At 47.6% G+C, this 20,094-nt stretch overlaps 5 protein-coding genes across 5 annotated transcripts; 3 read left to right on the forward strand and 2 right to left on the reverse strand.

Annotated features, from left to right (window-relative positions):
* The first annotated feature begins 69 nt into the window (after window positions 1–69).
* On the forward strand, window positions 70–1,299 carry BC939DRAFT_434091 (uncharacterized protein). The gene is made up of 2 exons (XM_051553328.1): window positions 70–444; window positions 582–1,299. The coding sequence occupies exons 1-2, from the start codon at window positions 123–125 to the stop codon at window positions 1,043–1,045; spliced, it is 786 nt and encodes a 261-aa protein (XP_051417836.1). The 5' UTR covers window positions 70–122; the 3' UTR covers window positions 1,046–1,299.
* Window positions 1,300–1,646: 347 nt separating this feature from the next.
* Window positions 1,647–2,161, reverse strand: BC939DRAFT_434092 (uncharacterized protein). Its single transcript, XM_051553329.1, has one exon. The coding sequence runs from the start codon at window positions 1,995–1,997 to the stop codon at window positions 1,698–1,700; it is 300 nt and encodes a 99-aa protein (XP_051417837.1). The 5' UTR covers window positions 1,998–2,161; the 3' UTR covers window positions 1,647–1,697.
* Window positions 2,162–4,215: 2,054 nt separating this feature from the next.
* On the forward strand, window positions 4,216–6,364 carry BC939DRAFT_434093 (uncharacterized protein). The gene has a single exon (XM_051553330.1). The coding sequence runs from the start codon at window positions 4,426–4,428 to the stop codon at window positions 6,247–6,249; it is 1,824 nt and encodes a 607-aa protein (XP_051417838.1). The 5' UTR covers window positions 4,216–4,425; the 3' UTR covers window positions 6,250–6,364.
* Window positions 6,365–7,239: 875 nt separating this feature from the next.
* BC939DRAFT_434096 (transmembrane amino acid transporter protein-domain-containing protein) lies at window positions 7,240–10,229 on the forward strand. The gene is made up of 7 exons (XM_051553331.1): window positions 7,240–7,641; window positions 8,157–8,220; window positions 8,335–8,462; window positions 8,558–8,730; window positions 8,852–9,055; window positions 9,169–9,408; window positions 9,508–10,229. Exons 1-7 carry the CDS (start codon window positions 7,563–7,565, stop codon window positions 10,153–10,155), a joined length of 1,536 nt encoding a protein of 511 aa, XP_051417839.1. The 5' UTR covers window positions 7,240–7,562; the 3' UTR covers window positions 10,156–10,229.
* A 4,102-nt stretch (window positions 10,230–14,331) lies between these two features.
* Window positions 14,332–15,082, reverse strand: BC939DRAFT_498099 (uncharacterized protein; the record flags this gene model as incomplete). Its single annotated transcript, XM_051559772.1, has 3 exons — window positions 14,332–14,385; window positions 14,549–14,947; window positions 15,035–15,082. 3 exons carry the CDS (start codon window positions 15,080–15,082, stop codon window positions 14,332–14,334), a joined length of 501 nt encoding a protein of 166 aa, XP_051417840.1.
* Between the last annotated feature and the right edge of the window lie 5,012 nt (window positions 15,083–20,094).

Raw genomic sequence — 20,094 nt, forward strand, 5'->3', positions numbered from 1 at the left:
TGTGTCACCACGACCGACTTTTAAAACCATTCAAGGGGAAGGGGGACGAGAAGGAATCATAACTTTCCTCATTCCTCTTCTTCCATCGAAAACACATCTTCATCCACACCCAAGAACAAAGAATGTCCATGTGGCACTCATCAGTCGCCGACCCTTCTCTGCGGCTTGGTCCAGTATGCACCTACAAGACCTGCCGACTACAGAGCCCTAACAACGAGCACCGCATGTATCGACACCTCGACATCCCCTATTTCCACCTTCACCAAGGAGAGCGGATCCGACTTGAGCGCATTGGCAAAGAAGGCGACGAGGAGCGACCGTATGAATGCCGTTGCAAAGAGCAATTCCATTACCAGCGATGGTTAATAGACCATATCCATCACGGATGTGTTGAACTCAAGACAGCAGAGCAGCAGAAGAGTTCTGAAGGCATCCAGAGTCCAGGTATCGACCCTTTGTTGTTGTGAACTTTGAGGAATGGTGGAATTCAATGGGCGCAGTTCCTCAATGTGGATTTTATTTCGCTTTCTAAATCAAATATATACATATATATCATAAATCTGGATCCATTTCAATGATAGCGGTGGTTTCCCCTTCCAGTCCCCTCTCCGCGCAATCGCCGTCGCCTTCTCTCTCGTCACCGCGATCGATGACGGACTCTGGAGGACCACCAGATTCTTTTGGGACCCAGCTCCTCCAGAAACTGGATAATTTGAATCAGAGGCAAGCCCCCATGGGCGCCATTACTATCACATCCACGACCTCGACCCCATCAGTCACTCGAGAGTCGTCTCAGAAATCTGCTACTGCATGTCTCGACAGATGGGAGGGCAGCACTTCGGATTTGAATGGACGGGTGGACAGTTTGGAGTCGCAGTTCTCGGATATGGAAAAATCATTGGCGCAGATGATGGAGAAATTGAATGGGGTCGAGAAGAAGCATGAGACGTTCCAGAAGGACACGCAGCGCGTGAGGGCCTTGTCGGGGATGATTCTCGAGTTTACAGAGAGGATGAAGAACGAGGTCCCTAATGAGAGCAAATGAGGAGCAGTAGAGGCGACCACATGGCGGGGTATTCCTCCGTACAACAATTACATGTAAGAAAAAAGAAAGAACAGGGAAGGAATGTACAATTCTGGGCTATGCTGGTTTCATGTCAGAGCAGCCTTTGAACGCGTTCAATTTGACTCAGGAACGCAAACTCTACTCTTAATAAAGTGCACGCGGTTATTGTGCCTTTCTATTTTATCATGACAATAAAATTGACACGAGCCTCTAGAATAACTACATCTTTTAATACAACGAAATACGCGTTTTCCGCTTCTTCCTGGGAGATGTAAAGTAACCAGTGGTGTTTCTGCATTTTTTTTTTTTTTTTTTGGGGGGGGGCTAAAAACACGAGGTACACTTTATCTCGACCACCTTCTCTCACACACCCCGTTCAGCCGTCTCTAGACAACCATGGTCTCTTTTGAAAATCCTCATTGGCAAGCCATTACGATATTGGTGTAATGAACATGAAGATACAGGGTATTGGCCACCCCCTTTGTCATATCACCATCCTTCATGTAGCTCTTTAGGTATAATAGTTAGAAAATTCCGAACGAAATAACTTTATCGCCGACATAATTAAATAAAATTATTGCTATCATTTGGAGTGCTGAGCGAGAGACAGAAGGAGTGAAATTATCGTTGTTTAGCAAAGTCCCTTTTTGCAAGGGTATTCATAGTCGCCGCAGTACTGGAAGTTGAACTTCTGGAAGCAGTAGTTGATGCGCTTGCATTGGGTGAGGGCTGGAGCGTTGTCGTTCGCGTACATGACCTGCTGTTGGTCCGAGGTGTTGGTGACAGTGCACAGTCCGCAATTGACTTGTCCGTGTGCGCCAATGACAAGATCTCCACCTGAGCAGCCGCTGGCGCGCTTCTCAAGGTCGGCAGGGGCAGCTTGGATGAGGGTGAGACCGAGGACGGCAAGGGCAACGAAGGAGAAACGCATGATGTTAAGCTCGAGATGGTCTTGAGGAGATGTCTTGGTGAGTTTGTTTGGTAATGAAGCAGAGAATGAGAAGGATGAAGATGGAGTTCTTATAGTGGGAACTGAGGCATAGTTTTAAAGTGGAGCGATATAAAGTACTATACCTGCCCTGAGTTGACCCATTTGTTCCCAGGAAGAACGTTGGGAGAACGCGAACTCTGGGTTATGGTATTTTGATGGGAATAAATCCACCCTTGCCCTCACCCTCGCCCTCGCCCTCGGTTAAACCCGATGTAATGCCAAGCAGAGCAATAATGGCGCTGAGTAACCTACGGCGTAAACCCAACTCATCTAGAGTCGAAATCTCTGCAGGGATAGCACAACATGTAAATAATCAGGCTCTCTGAGCCGCATGTAGTCCCGCCGACCATAGTAAGAATGTTGTATCCGAACGGAATAGAGATACCGGATTCATAACAAGCAGTAATTGGCTCCATATGCTCTTCTAAAAGCCAAGGGAATACACGAGTAGAGGTCTCGTTGTTCGCGTCCTTTTTTTTTTTCTTTTTTAACCATCGAACTGTGAGACTTTAAATCCGGCCTATTCATCAATGCGATTGCTGCCATTAGGGTCTCATGGTGGAACTATGAACCTTGAAGATAGCCCCATAGAGTAAAAGCTTCAGGCTCATAGTTCTAACCATACAAACTCGACACTCTAACTATGGCTGGTGGGCCTGTACCATTGTCCTAGTGAGGTGTTTGTTTGGTTGCGGTGTTATCCATGGTTATTCCTAAGAGAGCGTTGGTGTCCACAATCGAGCGCGAAGGGATGCAGTGTCCAACCGACTAAAATTTTCCCTGGAGCCTGCCTTTGTGTTCAAGCTCCTCCGTTCAGGCAGCTGACAGAAAGTAGACATCATTTTTAATTCCGCGCTGGGCTCATTCAACTTTTGCTTTTAAGATTGGGCTGAAGGGCCCTCCAGCTTTGCAGGGTAACGAACGGAATAAGAAAGTAAGAATGCTAGTACCTGTAAGAAGACGGTGCCTGTTACTGTTTGATATGAAGATAAGAGTTCCCTTTTAAAATGGGCGACCTTGGAAGTCGACTCAATCGCCAAAAAAGGGTTTGTCATCAACTGACGAGTGCTGCACAAAGGTCGACGTGTGCGCATCGTTCTCGCGCGCCCCATTCGTTTTCGCATCTCCGGAAGCTTACAGTTGCGAATGTCCAATCGATCGTGGACATTGTGCGAACGTATATTTCTTGTCAAACCTTGTTGCAGCGGAAAGTAGACACTGTTCGTCCAACGTCCCAAAAGATTTATATTTTATTGGGATAGTACGCTGTTTCTCCATGGAGCGGAGGTATCTGGATCTTGCGGCCGTTGTACATGCTGATGTGAAAATTGATGCGCTGCGTTTCCTGCAGGGTGTGCTGAGCGTTCATTGACAGCTGCATGCCCCTGTCCTCGCCCTTTGCCTTCGCCCTTTGCCTTCGCCCTCACCCTTGCCCTCATCCCTTGCATGGTTACAGTAACACGTACAAGACGAAGACAAGGTGATACGCAATGCAGAATGTGACAAGAGGATCCAATTATGTTTAAGGTGCTCTTCCATGGAAGGTATTTTTCTCGACGTTGCCATCACATATGTCTTGGCCATGGAGACACCCGAAGTGAGCAAGAAGAAATGCACTCAAAAAAGAGTTCGCGGCCTAGATAACGAGAAGAGTGCGCTGCCATGACCCGCCGATAGACGCTTGATGCAGCTGAAGAGAAAAGGTTTGGAGAAACTAATTATGTCGGATAGAGGTCGTTTCCAAGGGGCGCTGGATGCACGTCCTCTCTTCACCGTATACAGGAGAGTGCTTCGATGAACAGGACGGAGGATTGGAAGAAGATAATTAGCCCCGCTAGAACGCGACCACTCACAGACGCGTCCGTTTCATTTGGTTGATCAGGAGCACAAGCAGTGTCCCAAGTGCCCGTAGGTGCGCTGAACTCAGCGATTGGACGACAGTTGATGCCGCCGAAAACACGACTCCGGGAAAGTACCGCGTGTATTTGAAAAGCCGAAGGACAACCAGGGCTTAACGTTCAAGAGCGTCAGCCCTCACAGTGCACCACCAATCCAAACTATGGAAAAGCCTCATAGAAAATTTGGAGGAGCTCTCGTCCCAAGCACACCCAATGTGGACATGTGGGGTGGGGCGATTATATCACACTAAAAAGGATCAGTTAGTAAGTTGGTGGCGATCCAGGTATCGGCCTAATCTGGTTGGTCAGTTGCGGTGTGCAGTGCCCAGCTTAGCGAATCGGGCGTAGTAGAGTGGACTGATGATCATCCTCATCGTCAACTCCATTCTCATCCTCAACTTCGCCCTCGTTCTTGTCCTTCTCCTCATTCTCATCCCCATTCTTAAGCACAACTTGCCTTTACAGAAAAAATGAAATTATCGCCCAATACCATGTTCAAGTTGACCAAGTACTTCTCGCGCTCCAAAAAGCCAGCCTCCAGCATAAAATCGCCCCTCCTAATACCAGAACTCTTGTTGCTCATTTTCGCCTATCTTAACCCCTTCATCATCCACAATTGTGTCCCCCTTGTCTGCCGCCAATGGTACCAGGTCTCTAGGTCCTTCGTACCAGTCGTCTGGGACGAGTTTCCGCCCAAGCACAAATTCAAGGTTCAGGATTACTGGCCAAAATGTTTGCAGCGGAGCCGGAGCTTGATCATACGCAGCCATGGTTACATACCGGGAGTGACATATATTTCAGACAGGGCATGGCGAACATTGATGGACAGGCTGCATGCGCTATCTTCGGAGGGCCAGCTCAGCATCATGGACCTCGTATTACAGCGACCACTCGCAGTCAAAACTCAATTGTTCCCGATGCTGGCCTACGTGGGAACCGCGCTAACAAGCCTACGAATCGAATCAATGAGATGCTCTGGAGATATTCCTCTTAACAGGATCTTGATAATGTGCTCGCGGCTTGTGACACTCCATCTGACGGTTGAAGACAAGGCAAGCATCGAACAAGTCCAACCAGTTTTACATGGTCCACTGCGTCTACGATATCTGGTGCTGGGGGAACTTGTGATCAAGGAAAGTAGCTTACTGGAACTCTTGAACGCATGCCCTGATCTGGAAGAGCTTCGCTTTATACGGCTGGAGGCATGGAGGAACATTTCCGAGGTGACTATTACTCCGCTTTTCAAAGTTTCCTTTTTGGAATTCATGGAGCGCCTATCAGTGCTCTGTCCCAACTTGACGAGCGCACACCTCTCAAGTGGCTACGGTAGCGGTTGGAGTAGTATCCAGGAGGCCGGTCGTATCGTCCAGACGTTGGAGTTGTTCCCAAAGATCAATGAATGGAGCTTCGATTGTCCCGACGCAACACTGTTCAAGGCACTCATGGATTGCACGCAGGATACACTCACGTCACTTGAGATCTGGAATATCATGGGGCCAAGACATGTTTGTGGACTACTCTTGCATCGGTATTTGTGCAAGACTCCACATCTGTTAGACCTCAAAGCTTCGGTCGTCAAGTTTTCAGTCCGCTGGTTTGATCTGGAGGGGATCCTGGGTACCGATGACGACCAATTCGACGAACGCGATGGCAGAAATCATAATCCCACTGTTCCTTTACGCCGAAGGATCTGGGCTTGTCGTAGCCTGCGCACTCTACACTTTACATGCGGTCCAAGCAGGAGACATGACAATGTTGCCCAGAATTCAAGAATACTTTTCGATTACCTGACCAGAGTATGCCCTCGACTGCGGGATCTAAAGATCAGGTCTACTGACAATTCCCTTACCTTGACCCTAGAAGGCGGATTCTGTCTTCTCTCGCGACTTTGCGATCTTCGCCGACTGGAGATTACGGGGCACAAGGAGAGATTGCGGTGGAAATGGCATATGGCATGGATGGTCAAACGCATGACAGTATCTCAGAGGTTACGGACGAAGATCCTGTTGGCGCGACGCAGAGGGCTTATGGAGAAAGGATCCACAGAAAAGTTAGGATCTGGCGGGTTTGATTTGCAGCAGCAGATGATAAGCAGCAATTCGGATGTGCATGGGCGTAGCGAGAGTAATGGCAATGGGATTGACCAAGAAGAGGACCCGGGGTTGGACTACATAGTCGATGGGGTGGATATGAAGAATCTAGGACGTTGGAAGAACGTTACGGATCTGCTTCAGGATCGTATGTCGAAAGACTGGTGCTGCTGGCCACAATTGGAGTGCCTCAGTTCGATATAATGATAGAGGGATTTACCCAGTAGTAGCTTCACTAAAGAAACTGGTCCCGAAATACCGACCTAACGTCGAGTTTCTCTTGAGAAGCAAGTAAAGCATTCGTGTAACGAAATAAATTTCAGTGCATGTTTTATTGCTTTGCATCTTGAGTTCAGGTACTCAGCGCAGCCATGCCCAACCGCACAAACACCGACACAAAATTATATTCCACGCGTGATATTTGGTCCTTGAATGGTGGACAGGATGCGATTGCAAGCAAAAAATTCTCGCGCAATTGCATTCCATTCATTCCACTACAAGATACGTACATTCGCAATCAAAGTCGTTGTCTCCACCACAACAGTCTCGTGATATAACACCACAAAGACAACTCACCAAGCAGCGAGTTGAATGTAGGGACTATGGTCCACACTGCCTTTACGATTATCTCAGGAACAGCATTGATATTCTCAAGTACTCATAAGAGGAAATGTGCAACATCAATCGCTGTTTCTAGTAGTTTTTTCACCCATGACGCAAGCAATGGCCCAAAGGGCTCTTTAGATACACCAGCATGGAGGTGGATCGACTATGCTACTGCCACGGAATCAGATGTTATGTCAGCTCATGTTCAAAGTTGTGAAAGTAGCATAGGTCATTGATAGATTTGCTCAACAAGACGCTGGTGACTGGGAGGGATATGGTGCCAGTAGGGGCTTTTCACAGCCTCAGGAAATAGATGGAAAGGCTGACTGTGTGGGAGTCATGGTTGAAGGTGTCGTCCACGGAGGCCGATATTAGAAAGCGGCTCCGGTATGCGTCATCTGCATATCTAAACAGGCTATTTCCAGAGCATGGTCATGTGCCAGGAATAGCTATTGTGAGTGAGCGAACGAGAGAGGGGTAATGTGAATTGTGGGGTTGGTTATACGGGTGGCCAGAGGCACCACTCACATTGGTTCCTGCTGTCAAGTAAGGAAAGAGAGGATCGTCGGATATACAATGATATAGTACAGTAGTACAAATACAAGGGGGGGGTGGGGTATAAGCCTGCTCTCGATATAAAAACTCCAGCCTTCCGTCCCTCCAGCTTCGTCTTCATTTCCTACCTCTGCCACTCTTTCACACTTCACACTTCCTACACCATTGCAAGCAACGGATCATCAACCTACCATTTAGCCAGTCAATCTCCATCCAGACGACCTATTCAATCTCGCCCAACACATTCCCGTAGTTATCTGTATCTGTCACTTTTGTCCTCCCCATTCATCTTCGACATATACCCAGAAACCTCCTAAGGATCCACCACCACTCGACTTGATTTTCACACTAATACCATGACACAGCCGTCGAGTCCTTCGAAACGGTCAAATGCCGTCGACGAGCCTGGATCTGGCAACTGTTCTGTGCTAGAGGGTAAGGCTTGGTCCGCTTTATTCTCACTTCACTCGCTTTACTTGGCTCTCCCTCTGACCGCTCAGGGGCCGGTGGTTCGCTCTTGTGAAAAAGAAAGACGACATCGGCTACCAAGGATTAGGTCATGCCTGTAGAGGGGGGCGGTGACAGGAATGAGTCGTACTACATATTGGATTTTGAGTTTCGAATAATTCCTTCATGGGATGGATGCCAGACATGTGGTTGGATGAAAATGGTGTCCTTCCTCGACTGAATGACACACAAAAAGAAAAGGAGGGCCGCAGCAGCAAAGAGCAAGACTAATATACATAGTATACATACACACGGACGAATGGCTGATGAGCCATTTGTGGGGACGACATCGTCATCCGATAAGGGCGGGGTGACCCCTTCCGTCGTGCTCTCTACACGATCGGACACGGGGATCGGAAAGCGAACTACGCACTGGTGTATCATGCGTGCAGAGCAATTGCTAATGATCGATGTCCCTGTTCAATCCCTTTGGTCGCCCCTAGTGTCGTTCAGTATCCTCAACTGCACCGTCGGGTCGGGAATTTTGGCCCTGCCTTTTGCCCTCAAGTAAGGAAAACGAAATCGAGTAGGATGTAGGGCCCCTGGAAACACAAAGACACAGGAGCACAGAGAAGCAGGATGCTAACCACGATTTGTCATTTACGCTATCGCTTCTTGCAGAGATAGCGGATTCGGACTGGGCCTTACGCTGTCAGTTGTGGTCAGTGTCTTGTGCTGGTTCGCATTGTACATCCTGATTGTAACAGGACAGCGCATTGGAGTGTACAAATATGCGGCTCTTTGTGAAGGTAGGCGATCAGGAACGATGTCTGCTCTGCAGGAGGAGGCACTAGAGATCATTCATAGAGCATCCAACTGACACCGCCGTATTTACATTATTTAGCAACCATGGGATCATTCGGCGTTTATCTGCTGAGCTCAGTTCTCTTTTTCCAGGCAGTCGGTGCCTGCATCACATATATGATCGTCATCGGAGATACCATCCCAGTCGTCCTCGAGATTGTCGGCATCAACGCAACAAGGCAGTGGACCATCTTTGTGTCGTCTTTGATCTTTGTAAGGCTCTAATTGATCCGGCATACAGGAAAAACATCTCGTGGAGACTGGATCCTTCTGCTGTTTGGCAGCAAGTACACTAGCACTCACATTTCGTGTATCATTTCGTTTCTCTTTGCAGATCTTGCCACTGCTTTTTTACAGGTCAGTCGGATCGTTGGCCAAGGCGTCGATCGTCTCAGTCGCGACTCTGCCTCCAATCCTGCTCGTAGTCGCCATCCGTGGTTTCCACTACGCTCCAGAGCATAAGCGCTCATACGAATTCGTCGGCGATAATGTGTTCCCTGCCATCGGCGTCATGGCCTTTGCTATGCTTTCAACTCAGGTGCGGAGAAAAAGAAAACGATTGCTGCAAATATACCATCTACTTTAAGCAGTTGGACGACGACGGAAGAGTGTATTAACTCGATTTATTTTCTTGACATGTCCGGAATGTAGACTGCATTTTTGAATTTTACGACCATGAAGCAGCCGACGCGAAAGGCATGGGCGCATGCGACTATTATTGCAGTCTTCCTCTCGTGGCTGGTCTCATTCGCGTTTGCGATTTTCGGGTTTATTGCGTTCGGAGTCGATGTCAAGGCCAATATCTTCAACTCTTTCCCCTTGACAGATGGACTCATCAACTTTGGACGTGGCCTGCTCGGGTTCTCCATGTTCTTGACCTTTCCGCAAGCTGTAGGTCCTATTTTTTTTCTATTGCTTTCTCATACTACTAGATTTTCTCGCTTGTATTTCTCGTATCCTTAACATTCTTGTAATGATCTCTTTCGTTAGTTCTATCCTGCTCGCACAGCTCTCCACAGTGCCTTTGGCCATGAAGACAACGTTAAAATTCCTACGGACAACCAACATCTCTATACGACCATCGGACTGTTCGTCCCTATCCTTATCTGCGGTGTATTTGTCAAGGACCTCGGACTGCTCTACCAGCTCATCGGAGGATTCTGTTCTACTTTCTTGGCCTATATCATTCCCGCTCTATGCTACTTCCTTGTGTTCTGGAAGAAGAACAGTGCTCTTGGTAGCTCCTCCAGACTGATCTCGGAGGACGAGCATGGAGAGAGCCGGTACGACGACGAGGAGGATTCTCAGGAGGATGAGGAAGAGAGGCTGCTGAAGAAGGCAGCAGCGAACAGGAAGCAGCATCATATGGGACATGAAGAAGAACAGGATGTCGCTATAACGGGAACAGCAGTGGCATCGTATGGAGCTACGGACTCTTCATCGTCATCGGCATCGGCATCCTCACAGGAGGATTTGCTGGCGACGGCGGCGCACATGAGGCAGGGTTACACGAACAATGGTAGTGAGAAAACGGATCTGTGGTTGGATATTGGTTCGGGTGTGTTGTTGGTCTTTGGAGTATTCGTCATGGTCATCTCAACGTCGCTCACTCTCAAGAAAATGCTGGGTGCTGTGTGACAAACGCTGCTCTCCTGTAGATTGTCCCTTGTACAATATAATATACAATAAGTCGACTATGGTAATAACGCAGCATGCGTTATTATTATTATTACTGTTATTACTTGTATATCCTTTCTCTGCCTTACTGGTAAAGTTTGATGAATCAAATAGACAAGGCAAGGCTTACATAAATGACCATAATTGATATGCACCGTTCCAGTCGGCGCTTCTTGACTCTCAACGAGTTGTCGGTTCAGCACGTCGAGCCACTTGAAGTCCTCTACCTATTAAAGGGCTGCGTTGGCCATGTTCTGGCCAGCGTTGTGCTTACGATCGCGCTGGAGACTGGTATTAGGGTTCAACTTGCGTGTTAAGTAGTGATTCTCACCGGTGAACGGTTAACCGACCGGTGAAAAATAAATTTCACCGGATTTCACCGCTCACTGAACTAAAATACACGAGACCGATTCTTTGTTCACTAGTGAATTGTAGTGCAATTTTCGCAATCTGCTCGAGGATACCCTGCTTGTCGTCCGGATCACATCTGCGCAGCACGGCGAGGTTCTTTGCGAACTTGCGAACGACTAGTCTCGCACACGGCTCGTGTAGTTGTTGTCTGTAACGATGACGGGGACAATCCACTGGACTCGCTGACTTTCAGCTTCTGGACCACGTCTTTTGCCTTGTACGATGTGAAAGTGTGGTTACGAAGGTCCTTTCTAAGTACGATATATATTCATTTACAGACAATAAAATCAACAAGACAAAGGCCAGACGGTACCTTATAAAGCAGTTTCCGTCTGCGCCATATTAAGGGCACTCTTCTCTGTTTGTACGCACTACATAGGTCATATAGTGCAGATGAAACGGGTCTCTCCGCGAAAGAATGATGCCAACAAAGTCTTGGCTCTGCATGGGCGTCAAGGACTGTTATACCAGTCCTCCGAACATTTATTCAGGCACAACGACGGGCTGGTAGGCTAGACTCTTTTTGTAAAATTTCTTCAAGTGTGGACAAACAATAATGCAGAGGTGCCTAGTTCTGCTGCTAGAATTGGAGGATTCTTGCTCTTTCCCTCCCCTCTCACTCTTTGTAAGAGGATCAGCATCGAACAAGCAGGGTGTCCTGCGGATCGGAGTGCTGATATCACCGTGACTAGTGCACACATCTTTGGGACAGTCAAACCCTTCGCCGCTTTCAGAGCGCGATCTTAATGGCTTCAAATGCATCATCGTGAGTGAGGTAGGTACAATTCTGGCGCTAGGCAGCCACCTTGACCCAGTTCAGCATGGAGGAACTAAAGATACCATGATCGACCAATAGGCGCGCCATGCTGCCATAAAAACCTACGCACATGTCTTCGACCGCTTTAGGGTGGATAAAAAGGAAGCGGAAGGTGTAGCTCTTAAGGGCATGGCAACGCATGGAGAACCCCGCGGCTGTATCGGTACTGTGACCACTTTCCTTTGACTTGAAAGCAAGGTGCAAACCGGTGACAGCGGTTTCTGTTGTCAACGGTATCATCCCTCTTCCCTCAGAAGGTCGTAAGCTGCTATGGCGTGTATAACAAGGTTTGGGTTTGGATTTCTTCGAAATTGTGGACTGCGCCCATTTTTACCACGACTGCAGATTTCTCGTGTGGTTATACTAACACGGAAGAAATGAAGTGCTGCAGAATATGCGCATAAACATGGACAATCCTTGGAGAGGGACGCGTGTGTCGTTGCTGACAGCCCTTTTTATCCCTCCCAGTGCTGCTGTTCGCAGCCACGACGTGTATCGACTAAGCAGTGTCGTCCATAACAAAGTGATTTTCTCAAGGAGTGGATGCAGTGCAGTCATATGTGAGCACCTGATGAAATAAGAAGAAAGCTGGAGAGGATACAGCCAGCAGTGGTTATGCTGGAATAGATAGTTTGGTCCGAGTCCAACATAATCGCGGTGTATTGTCTTTAAGGACTGTTGTATGCCCGCATACTGCCGCGAAAGAATAATATCGCTGTATGTGACCCATATGATCATCGTCGCTGTAGCCGCTTTTTCCTTGTCTCACTCGTTCTCTTTCCTTGCTGCTTATTCTTGTGTCTTTATCTCTCTTTATCCTTGTAAGTTCTCAGGTACATCATTGGGCGCTTCGATAGACGTCCTGACTGAGACACTCTTGTGGTGGCACTACTTTTGCCATGTCTCTTCTGTCTATTGCTTACTATCTATTCTATGCTTGCATGCTCATCAAAGGAGGCCTCTCTTCCTCTCTTCCTCCCATCCTCACTCTCTCACTCCCTCTCTCGCTCTCTTTGCTCCTTTGCTGTCAAGACCAGGCTATCTTACCACCAAAGTATATTTCATGTCCCGATAGGTCACCGGTCAGATATATTTTGCCACCATTATTTCCTTGCTTGTCTCTGTCCGCTGTCTCCGTGCTGTCTATCACCCACTATCTCTTTTTTCTTTCATGTGAAAGGTCCGAAAAGACTATACCAATAGGAGGCCGCTCGAAGACACTCTCTTCGTTGCAGATAGCAGCGATGACGCGCACCGTCTGTCGAGGAGGGAGTGTCTATCGAGGGCCGAATATGAAGCCCTCCTCTATTTTTCTCTCTTCTCTCTTCTCTCTTCTCTTCCTTATCTTCTCCCCGATCTTCTTCCTGGTCTTCAAGGTAAGCTCTCCTTCCTCCTCCTCTTCCACCTTTACCCCTACTCCAGCTACTTCCACTTTCACTCCCAGTCCTTTACTTCTGCTGTCTCTTGCCCTTCTTTCTCACTGCTCTCCCCCGCTGCTCTCTCCACTCTTGTCCACCTCAGTCTCGTTCATCTGCACTTCTTGTATCTCTCTCACGCACTCACTCACTCAGCGCTCCCTTGTCTCTATTGCTTCTAGCTCTCTCTCTTTCCCCTTCTCCTCCTTTGTTTACTTTTGCTTTTGCGTTTGCTTTTGCTTTTGCTTGGACTTTTGCATCTATCACTGCTCTGACTCTGGCATTTGCCTAAGCTTCCGCTTTTGCTTTTGCTTGTGCTCTGGCTTTTGCTTTCGCTTTTGCTTTTGTTTGGACTTTTGCTTTTGCTTCTGCTCCGGCGTTGCTTTTGCTTTGGCTTCGACATCTGCTTTTGCTTCTCCATCTGGCTTTGCTATTGCTTTTGCTTTTGCTTGGACTTGCGCATCTATCACTGCTCTGACTCTGGCATTTGCTTAGGCCTCGGCTTCTGCTCTTGCTTCTGCTCTTGCTTTATTACACCTCTCTAAAAAAAAGAAAAAAAGAAAAAAAGAAAGAAAAAGAAAAAGAAAAAGAAAAAGAAAAAGAAAAAGAAAAAAAAACACGAACAAGAAAAATACAATTCCCCACCCCCAAAAAAATAAGAAGGTCAAAAGCCGAACTTTTTTTCCCTTGTGGTTTTTTCTGGGGTACCATGGCTTGCAACCTGCCCGCGGTGTACCCTGCACAGTCTTTACTTTCCCAAGTAAGACTGACTGATGGCAAGCCAATCCACTTTCCTTTGTATGTATCGCTTCGAATCCCACACCTTAGTCAGCTTAGAGTCAGCAAACGTCAATGTGAAAATGAAATAAAGAGTGAGTAGAGTGAGGATTGAACCAAATGATGAAAAGATAAAAATGTGCAATAGCAAGAAAAGCCTTTGTCAGCAATATAATGAAGAGATTTGCACTTGGTGCTCGCGCTGCATTGAAGGGACATAGTGATCGACGCATATATCTGGCCCGGGCGGTGCACAGCCTCGATGGCATCACATAGATCTTGACCTCCAGAGCACCTGTGCAACATTCACATCTACCCGCAATGAAGGGACTCAGGGGCTGTTTTTTCTGGGAAAACCCATTTCTTTCACCATAATCGAACCTTCACCGCGACTCATTGACTATGAGGAGTGCGTCAGATAGTCGGTTTCGTAGTTGCTGTTCTGTTGTGGTGGTAAAAGCAGGTCCATTGGCTGAGCCAGACGCGCTTTTTCATGTGTTTTTTTGTATCCGATGTTCACCGCAAACCACCCCTGAGGGTTTTTGTCTTCGGTAGGATGTGTCCTCGCTATTTTTCTTCAAAAATTATTACGCTGGTTTTCGTGTGTCAGGCCGTCTCCATGCATTTGGTGGTGCAATATTTTACCCTTATATATTTACTTACAAGAAAGTCAACAAGACAAGTGAGATATCCTTAGTTCCAGGGCAGACGGGCACCTTATAAAGCGGTTTCCGTCTGCACCACATTAAAGGTGCTGTTTTCTGCCCGTACCTATTACATAGGTCAATATAGTGCACTAAGGAGCACCTTCACCCCGCGGAAGAGCATATCTGAATCAACTGAGGCAACCGCAACCTGGCCAGGGCGCGCTTTCGCTTTGACACCGATACAGACGTCCGTCTCCCCCGTTGCAGTGGCACACGTTCCAGCCCACCTCCTTCAACCCGGCAGTGAGACCGGTCTTTATCGTCGAATAGACCAGCTTCGCGACGGCCCAACTCCCCTTTACTTTCTGAATCGACTGAACAAGCTTCCGCTTCCGAATCCGCGAGAATAGGTTGGTGCTGTCAGAGCCTACCATCTCCTGAATCTTATTTGCCTGATCGTTCATGGCCTCCACATCCTTGCTGCTCTTGATCCTTCTCTTCTCCCGTGCCTTCGCTTTCTGCGTCGTTGGTGGACCATCAAAGTGCAGGATGGTTGCTGAACCTTGGGTAAATATCTGCAGCAATGTCTTGTGGTGCGCCTGAACGAGTCGTGTCATGACCGAATTGGATGGAATTGACAGAGTCGTGGACTGGGCGGCGCGTCGGAATGCCTCGTAAGTCACCTTCTGATGGGTTGCACGAATGTAGGAAAAATATATGTCGAGAACATCCACCTCGACCTCTCAGATCAGGGCCATATCCACGGGTGTTACCTCCACCTTCTGCTCCTCCAAATGAAGAAAGGTGCCCACCACCCCCATGTGTGCGTTCTGACAGGAGCAACAAATAGAAAGATGAACAAGTATGTAAACGAATACAGAAAAGGAGCAAGTGCAAGGGAAATGCAAGGCAGTTGAAAAAAAGACGATGAGCAGCAGGTGGAGCTGAGGTGAGGAAGAAAAAGAGAGAGAGTTGAGGTGGTGTTTGTTCGGGGAGTTGAGGTTTTCGATGGGGTTGGTGGAAAAGTGGTGGTATCAATTGATTTCTCGAAGCGCTGTGGGGTGGGCCTGACTCTGACTTGCGCTCAATCAAGTAATACTTTGAGGGCATTTTTTTGGTTACCCAGAGTCTTCTCCATAAGAAAACTTGCTGCGAGCTATTGCGATGGTGATGTCGAATAAGTCAGACTTTGCAAGCGATGCAACTTTTTTAGATCACCTTGGAGAGCTGTTGTGTAACTTGGACAGGTATGTGCTGTAGTTTATTGAACCTTAACTTCACGTTTCCTCTGCAAAGCACAGCTCGTTCATAAGCGTGTCCTCTTCAGTATCCTCCTCCCCGTCTTCCTCGCCTCCGTCTTCCTCATCATGGTCAACCAGCAACGGAGAGCAAGGGGCGACCGTCCACATTCATTGCAGTCTTATATTTCCTTTCATTATCCATTGTCCGTCTCATCAAGTCACATCATTTTGGACCTGCTATATAGTACATTTGCCAATGAGGAATCAGGTTGCCCTTCTCGAAAAGTCAAAATCCTGTCTCGCAATTTGCAGTTACAGGCGTGCGCCCTGTGATCATCGGAGAGTGCATGTTGTCTGTTTGCGTCTTTTTCTGTGCGACCTTCACTCTTACTACACTCGTCGTCCTGGCGGTCGCTGTCTATACCGTTAGAGCGACCCTAGTCGAAAAAATCAAGGAGACCAAGAATGCCAGTGCCTGCACCTGCACCCATAAATCATCTTACGAGGCCTGTTATCAAAATCTGTCAACGAGAATCTCGTAGTGCCAGGACAAGCGCAACAACAGCGGTGGCGACATTGGTGGTTATTAAAGAGCGTCTCCCGCATCTTGTTATGGCGACTACATTCATCGCCTGCGTGGTTCGGAGGGCTTCGCTGATTTCAAGTATGAGTTTTATCGCGCCAATTGCGGGAGCAACTTTCGGTCCATCTGGTCACTTACACCTGGACTACACGGACTTTGGACTGCACAATTGGTGACCACTAGATTTTACTTTACATTCCATCGTTCTTTCTTTTAGTACATCTTGCCATTAGCCCCTCGGCAATATCTATCTCCATGCTAGCAGCAGGCGCAACTCCAAGACAGGGGCTCTTGAGCTACAATGGTTCATGATGGAAGCTTCGAACAACGGCCTGGAAACGCAAAGACTACCAGAGTAAATATCACCTTTAGACATCATCGCGGAAGGATTTTTGTATGGTTAGGGATACTAATGCGGACAAAACTCAAGGTTAAGATCCACAGTGTAACGATCTGGACAATGACGGGGCAGGCTGAGGTACTCGCAGCCTGTGAGGTATGCGAGTCAATGTACGGCACATCATGAATAGGAAAGTCAGGTTAGAAGAGTGCAGGAAGCTTAAGCGATGCTCCCGTTGTTGGGTCTGAGGCCTTTGCCAAAGCTGTCAGACCATTAATCCAAACAATGCATGCGTCTATTTCTGAGAACTCAGGGGCGCTGTCAAAGAAGCCGAAGTGGCCGCAGGCTAGCAGATCTGGGTGTTGTGCGAGATATTCTTCAAGCCTGTGGTGAACCATCCTTGGTTTTGAAGGCGAGAGAAGTGGTTGAAAGGGTAGCAGCGACCGCCTACCAAAAAGAGGTGGCAAAGAACAGCACTCATCAATACTCTGACAGTTCGGCAGCACTTTTTTAAAGGAAGAAGCCAGATATTTGCACTTCCAAGTTGAATATCTGCCCCCTGCTATTAGCGACAAGTTTTTAGATATCCTCCTGGAGCCCATGCGACAGCACTCAGGCTCCTATGCTGCATGGTAACCACTGCTTTATATAAGAGACGCGTGGATCCCATGATCTCATCCAGGGCGGTTGTCAAGCCAATCAATACCGCAAACGAAACAGTCAAGCGAGTTGATGGAAAGGCTAAGGAGAGTTAGGCATCAAGAGAAGGAGGAAAGGACATGCATACCAGCAAAAGAAAAAAAAAAAGCTGTCGTCGTATTAGGCTTATGTCATGGACTCTAGGCTATCAGTGATCAACGCCTTGGTCTATATAAATAATAAATGAGTGTGCTTCGTGTTGTGATATTCGCGTCGTCTGAAATTTCGACGTGCACGTTGTTTTTGACACCAAGCATCGATGGGATTCGTTGTTTTCATACTACTCCTCCCATTTGTTATGCTCAACTTGGTGTCTAGGCTACTGACATTAAGCAAAAGGTCATTTTATAAACTTGGGGGCAGGCCCTGAACGTTGTGGACTGGTCTATGGATGCCAGAGTCGGTTCTGAATACCACCAAAAAACAGATCAACACGTCATTCAGGAATAGATATCTCATGAGTAAAGAAGTTCTTTGTTGATCTGTAACCAAAGGCTAGGAGTATGGATTTCTGCAATGGCATCAAAGATTTGATCCCGTATATGCTAAAGGACTATATAGATTCCAAACAGCAGATAACATACGTCGAGATGGTCCTAGAGGGGTTTTAGCACCGCTGTCGTTTCAGCTAGTTGCTGCACCAAGTAGCCAGAAGAATACTTACCAGAAACTCACGCCGAGCGTGAGATAGTTTGTACAGGGGAAGGGGATTCTATCTTGAGGCTTTGTCTTTCCTTGAGTATCATTACGGGGGAAAATGCAGCAGATCCTGGGGCATGTAGTCCCACGCTTGTTTCGTCTCCTGCATCAGTCTCGCTGGGCTAGCAAGTAACACCCGTCTGACTCCTGCGTCCCTTTGTTCCTGTTTTCGAGTCTCATAGTATGTGTGCATCAAATCTAGAACAGTGGTCTAGAAAAAAACAGCGCAGATATGTTAAAATGGAAGAATGAGTGAAGTAAATTATGTAATGCACAAAAACATACCCGGAACAGTAACATGGTCCAAGCTTTGCGAAAACAGTTCTACATGCGACTCCAATCTCATTACCGGGGTTCGTCTAAATCGTGTCACGTTCGTGCCCTTGAGTTCCCAGCAGAGCTGAACTTGTATTACCGGGCCTATATCAAAGGCGAAGTCAGAATTCGTAAAAAGAAACCCATGCGTGCATAGCGTGCATACCTATAAAGTGATGTGCTTACCCCCAATGACGAGTCCTGGAACGACAGCTGCTCCCCCAACCTCTTGTGTGCGATGGAGGAGAAACATCGTGCAGTTGACGTGGAAGTTTTGACGTGCTCTCAACAATGTATTTTCTGCCGAACGTATTCTATGTCTTTGCCACTTCAACGACTGCCCAGTCTTTCACTGGCTCGTTAAACGAGCGCCAAAACATATCTCCTTTCTTGCCCATCCGAGCTCGTCTTTGCTCCTTTGTACCTGGCCCCTCTGTCTCACTATTGTAAAGAATCATGTTCTGGCGTTTCTTCGACTCTACTCTAGTAACATCTCCTGGCAGCATAATGCAATCTGGAACTCCCTTCGCCAACTTTCGTACACGCCCCATGACTCGTTTTGCCATCAAGACCGACAATTTATCAGCGATGGTAAACGCGAACGGATCGTCAGCATAGATATCGAACCTGAACATGAAAAATTAGCAACCTTAAATGCTTGATAAAAAAGAAGAAAAAAGCCAAGCAAACAGTTGACTTATCAGTCCTCAAGGCAAGCGATACACAAGCAACCCTTAATCTTATCGAAAGACTGAATGTACCCCAAGGCTGAACTAGAGAAGGGTGTAACTTGTAGCCATTGTGAACAGATCTCGCGCCAATCACGCGCTTTGAACCTGCTCTCGAGCCACTTGTCGTCGACGTCGAGTGGAGCGCGCTAAGTAACAATTACAGTAAAAGATATATTGAGCAAAAAAAAAGACGGCATAGAGAATATCCAACGCAGAAATAAAGAAGCTTACTGGTATTCGGTGCAATCTCTCTACTCCTGCCGGGCGATACGCTATGCTGGCCAGCGATGGCAGATTATACCAACTTGGGGCACAGTGTAATGGGACAAGGGTGAGTGGAGCGACTTAGGGAGCCGTATAGGGCAAGTGTTGTACAAAGTATGGGGAGGAAACAGACCAGGAACCATCGGCCCTGTCGTTCTGTGTTATTTATTGTTTATTGACCAAGAAATTCCTATAAATGCATGTACAGCCTGTACTTGGTATGGTCGTATGAATGTCTGTATCTATCCCGCTCATCGAGTCATATCAAGTGATGTGCCTGATCCTTGTATCTAGCTATCCCGTTTGCACTCTATGTAGATATACCACACCACATCGCTGTCGGCTTGGAGGAAACGCGCGCATTTGCGGGCGTACAGAGGGATCGACCCTTATCCTCGATCCCCAATTAACCCCAGGCCATCGATGAAAGGCTTGAGTGAGGTGGTCGAGGGCTGCATGGCGAAATAGTTTGGGTGCCACAGGCCTGGAATGTCGTACGTTAACATACTAAGGTACATGGTTCGCGCCGTGCTAGCTTCTGAGCAGGGGGCCATGGGGGTCCCCTTACCCTAACTAAGAGAATGCTGGAGAAAACTGCTACGAGCACTTGACAAATACTTATGAATAGACGGATGTTCAAGCTAATAAAGTTAGGAAGCTCCAGAGCGGAAAGAACAAAAGGGGATAAGGTGCGTGCAGAGTACGCTCGGTGAATGACTGTGGAATAACGCGCACATATGCTAGTTCTTCTCACGCCCTCTAAACATGTGTGCGGGATGGAGCATATGTCTGAAACCATTAAGGTGGATCAGGATAGGGCGGAAGAGTAAGTAATCTTTGGGAATGATGCCGTGTCCATCTCACTTCGGCTGCTGTTTCTGCAAGGACGCCTTCATCCATTTGAAAGCAAAAACGTAGAGACGCAAGTGGAGGAAGGAAGTGATGGTAGCGAAGTGTTACA

Source organism: Gamsiella multidivaricata (assembly GCF_025024155.1).
Source record: "Gamsiella multidivaricata strain RSA 2152 chromosome Unknown BC939scaffold_1, whole genome shotgun sequence".
Taxonomy (NCBI): domain Eukaryota; kingdom Fungi; phylum Mortierellomycota; class Mortierellomycetes; order Mortierellales; family Mortierellaceae; genus Gamsiella; species Gamsiella multidivaricata.

Excerpts from the sequence above, each read along its gene's own strand:
- BC939DRAFT_434091 (XM_051553328.1), top strand. The coding sequence starts at position 123 with ATGTCCATGTGGCACTCATCAGTCGCCGACCCTTCTCTGCGGCTTGGT. Across the intron at positions 445-581 it reads TGAAGGCATCCAGAGTCCAG|CGGTGGTTTCCCCTTCCAGT; the intron begins GTATCGACCCTT and ends TTTCAATGATAG.
- BC939DRAFT_434092 (XM_051553329.1), bottom strand. The coding sequence starts at position 1,997 with ATGCGTTTCTCCTTCGTTGCCCTTGCCGTCCTCGGTCTCACCCTCATC.
- BC939DRAFT_434093 (XM_051553330.1), top strand. The coding sequence starts at position 4,426 with ATGAAATTATCGCCCAATACCATGTTCAAGTTGACCAAGTACTTCTCG.
- BC939DRAFT_434096 (XM_051553331.1), top strand. The coding sequence starts at position 7,563 with ATGACACAGCCGTCGAGTCCTTCGAAACGGTCAAATGCCGTCGACGAG. Across the intron at positions 8,463-8,557 it reads ATATGCGGCTCTTTGTGAAG|CAACCATGGGATCATTCGGC; the intron begins GTAGGCGATCAG and ends TACATTATTTAG. Across the intron at positions 9,056-9,168 it reads TTGCTATGCTTTCAACTCAG|ACTGCATTTTTGAATTTTAC; the intron begins GTGCGGAGAAAA and ends TCCGGAATGTAG.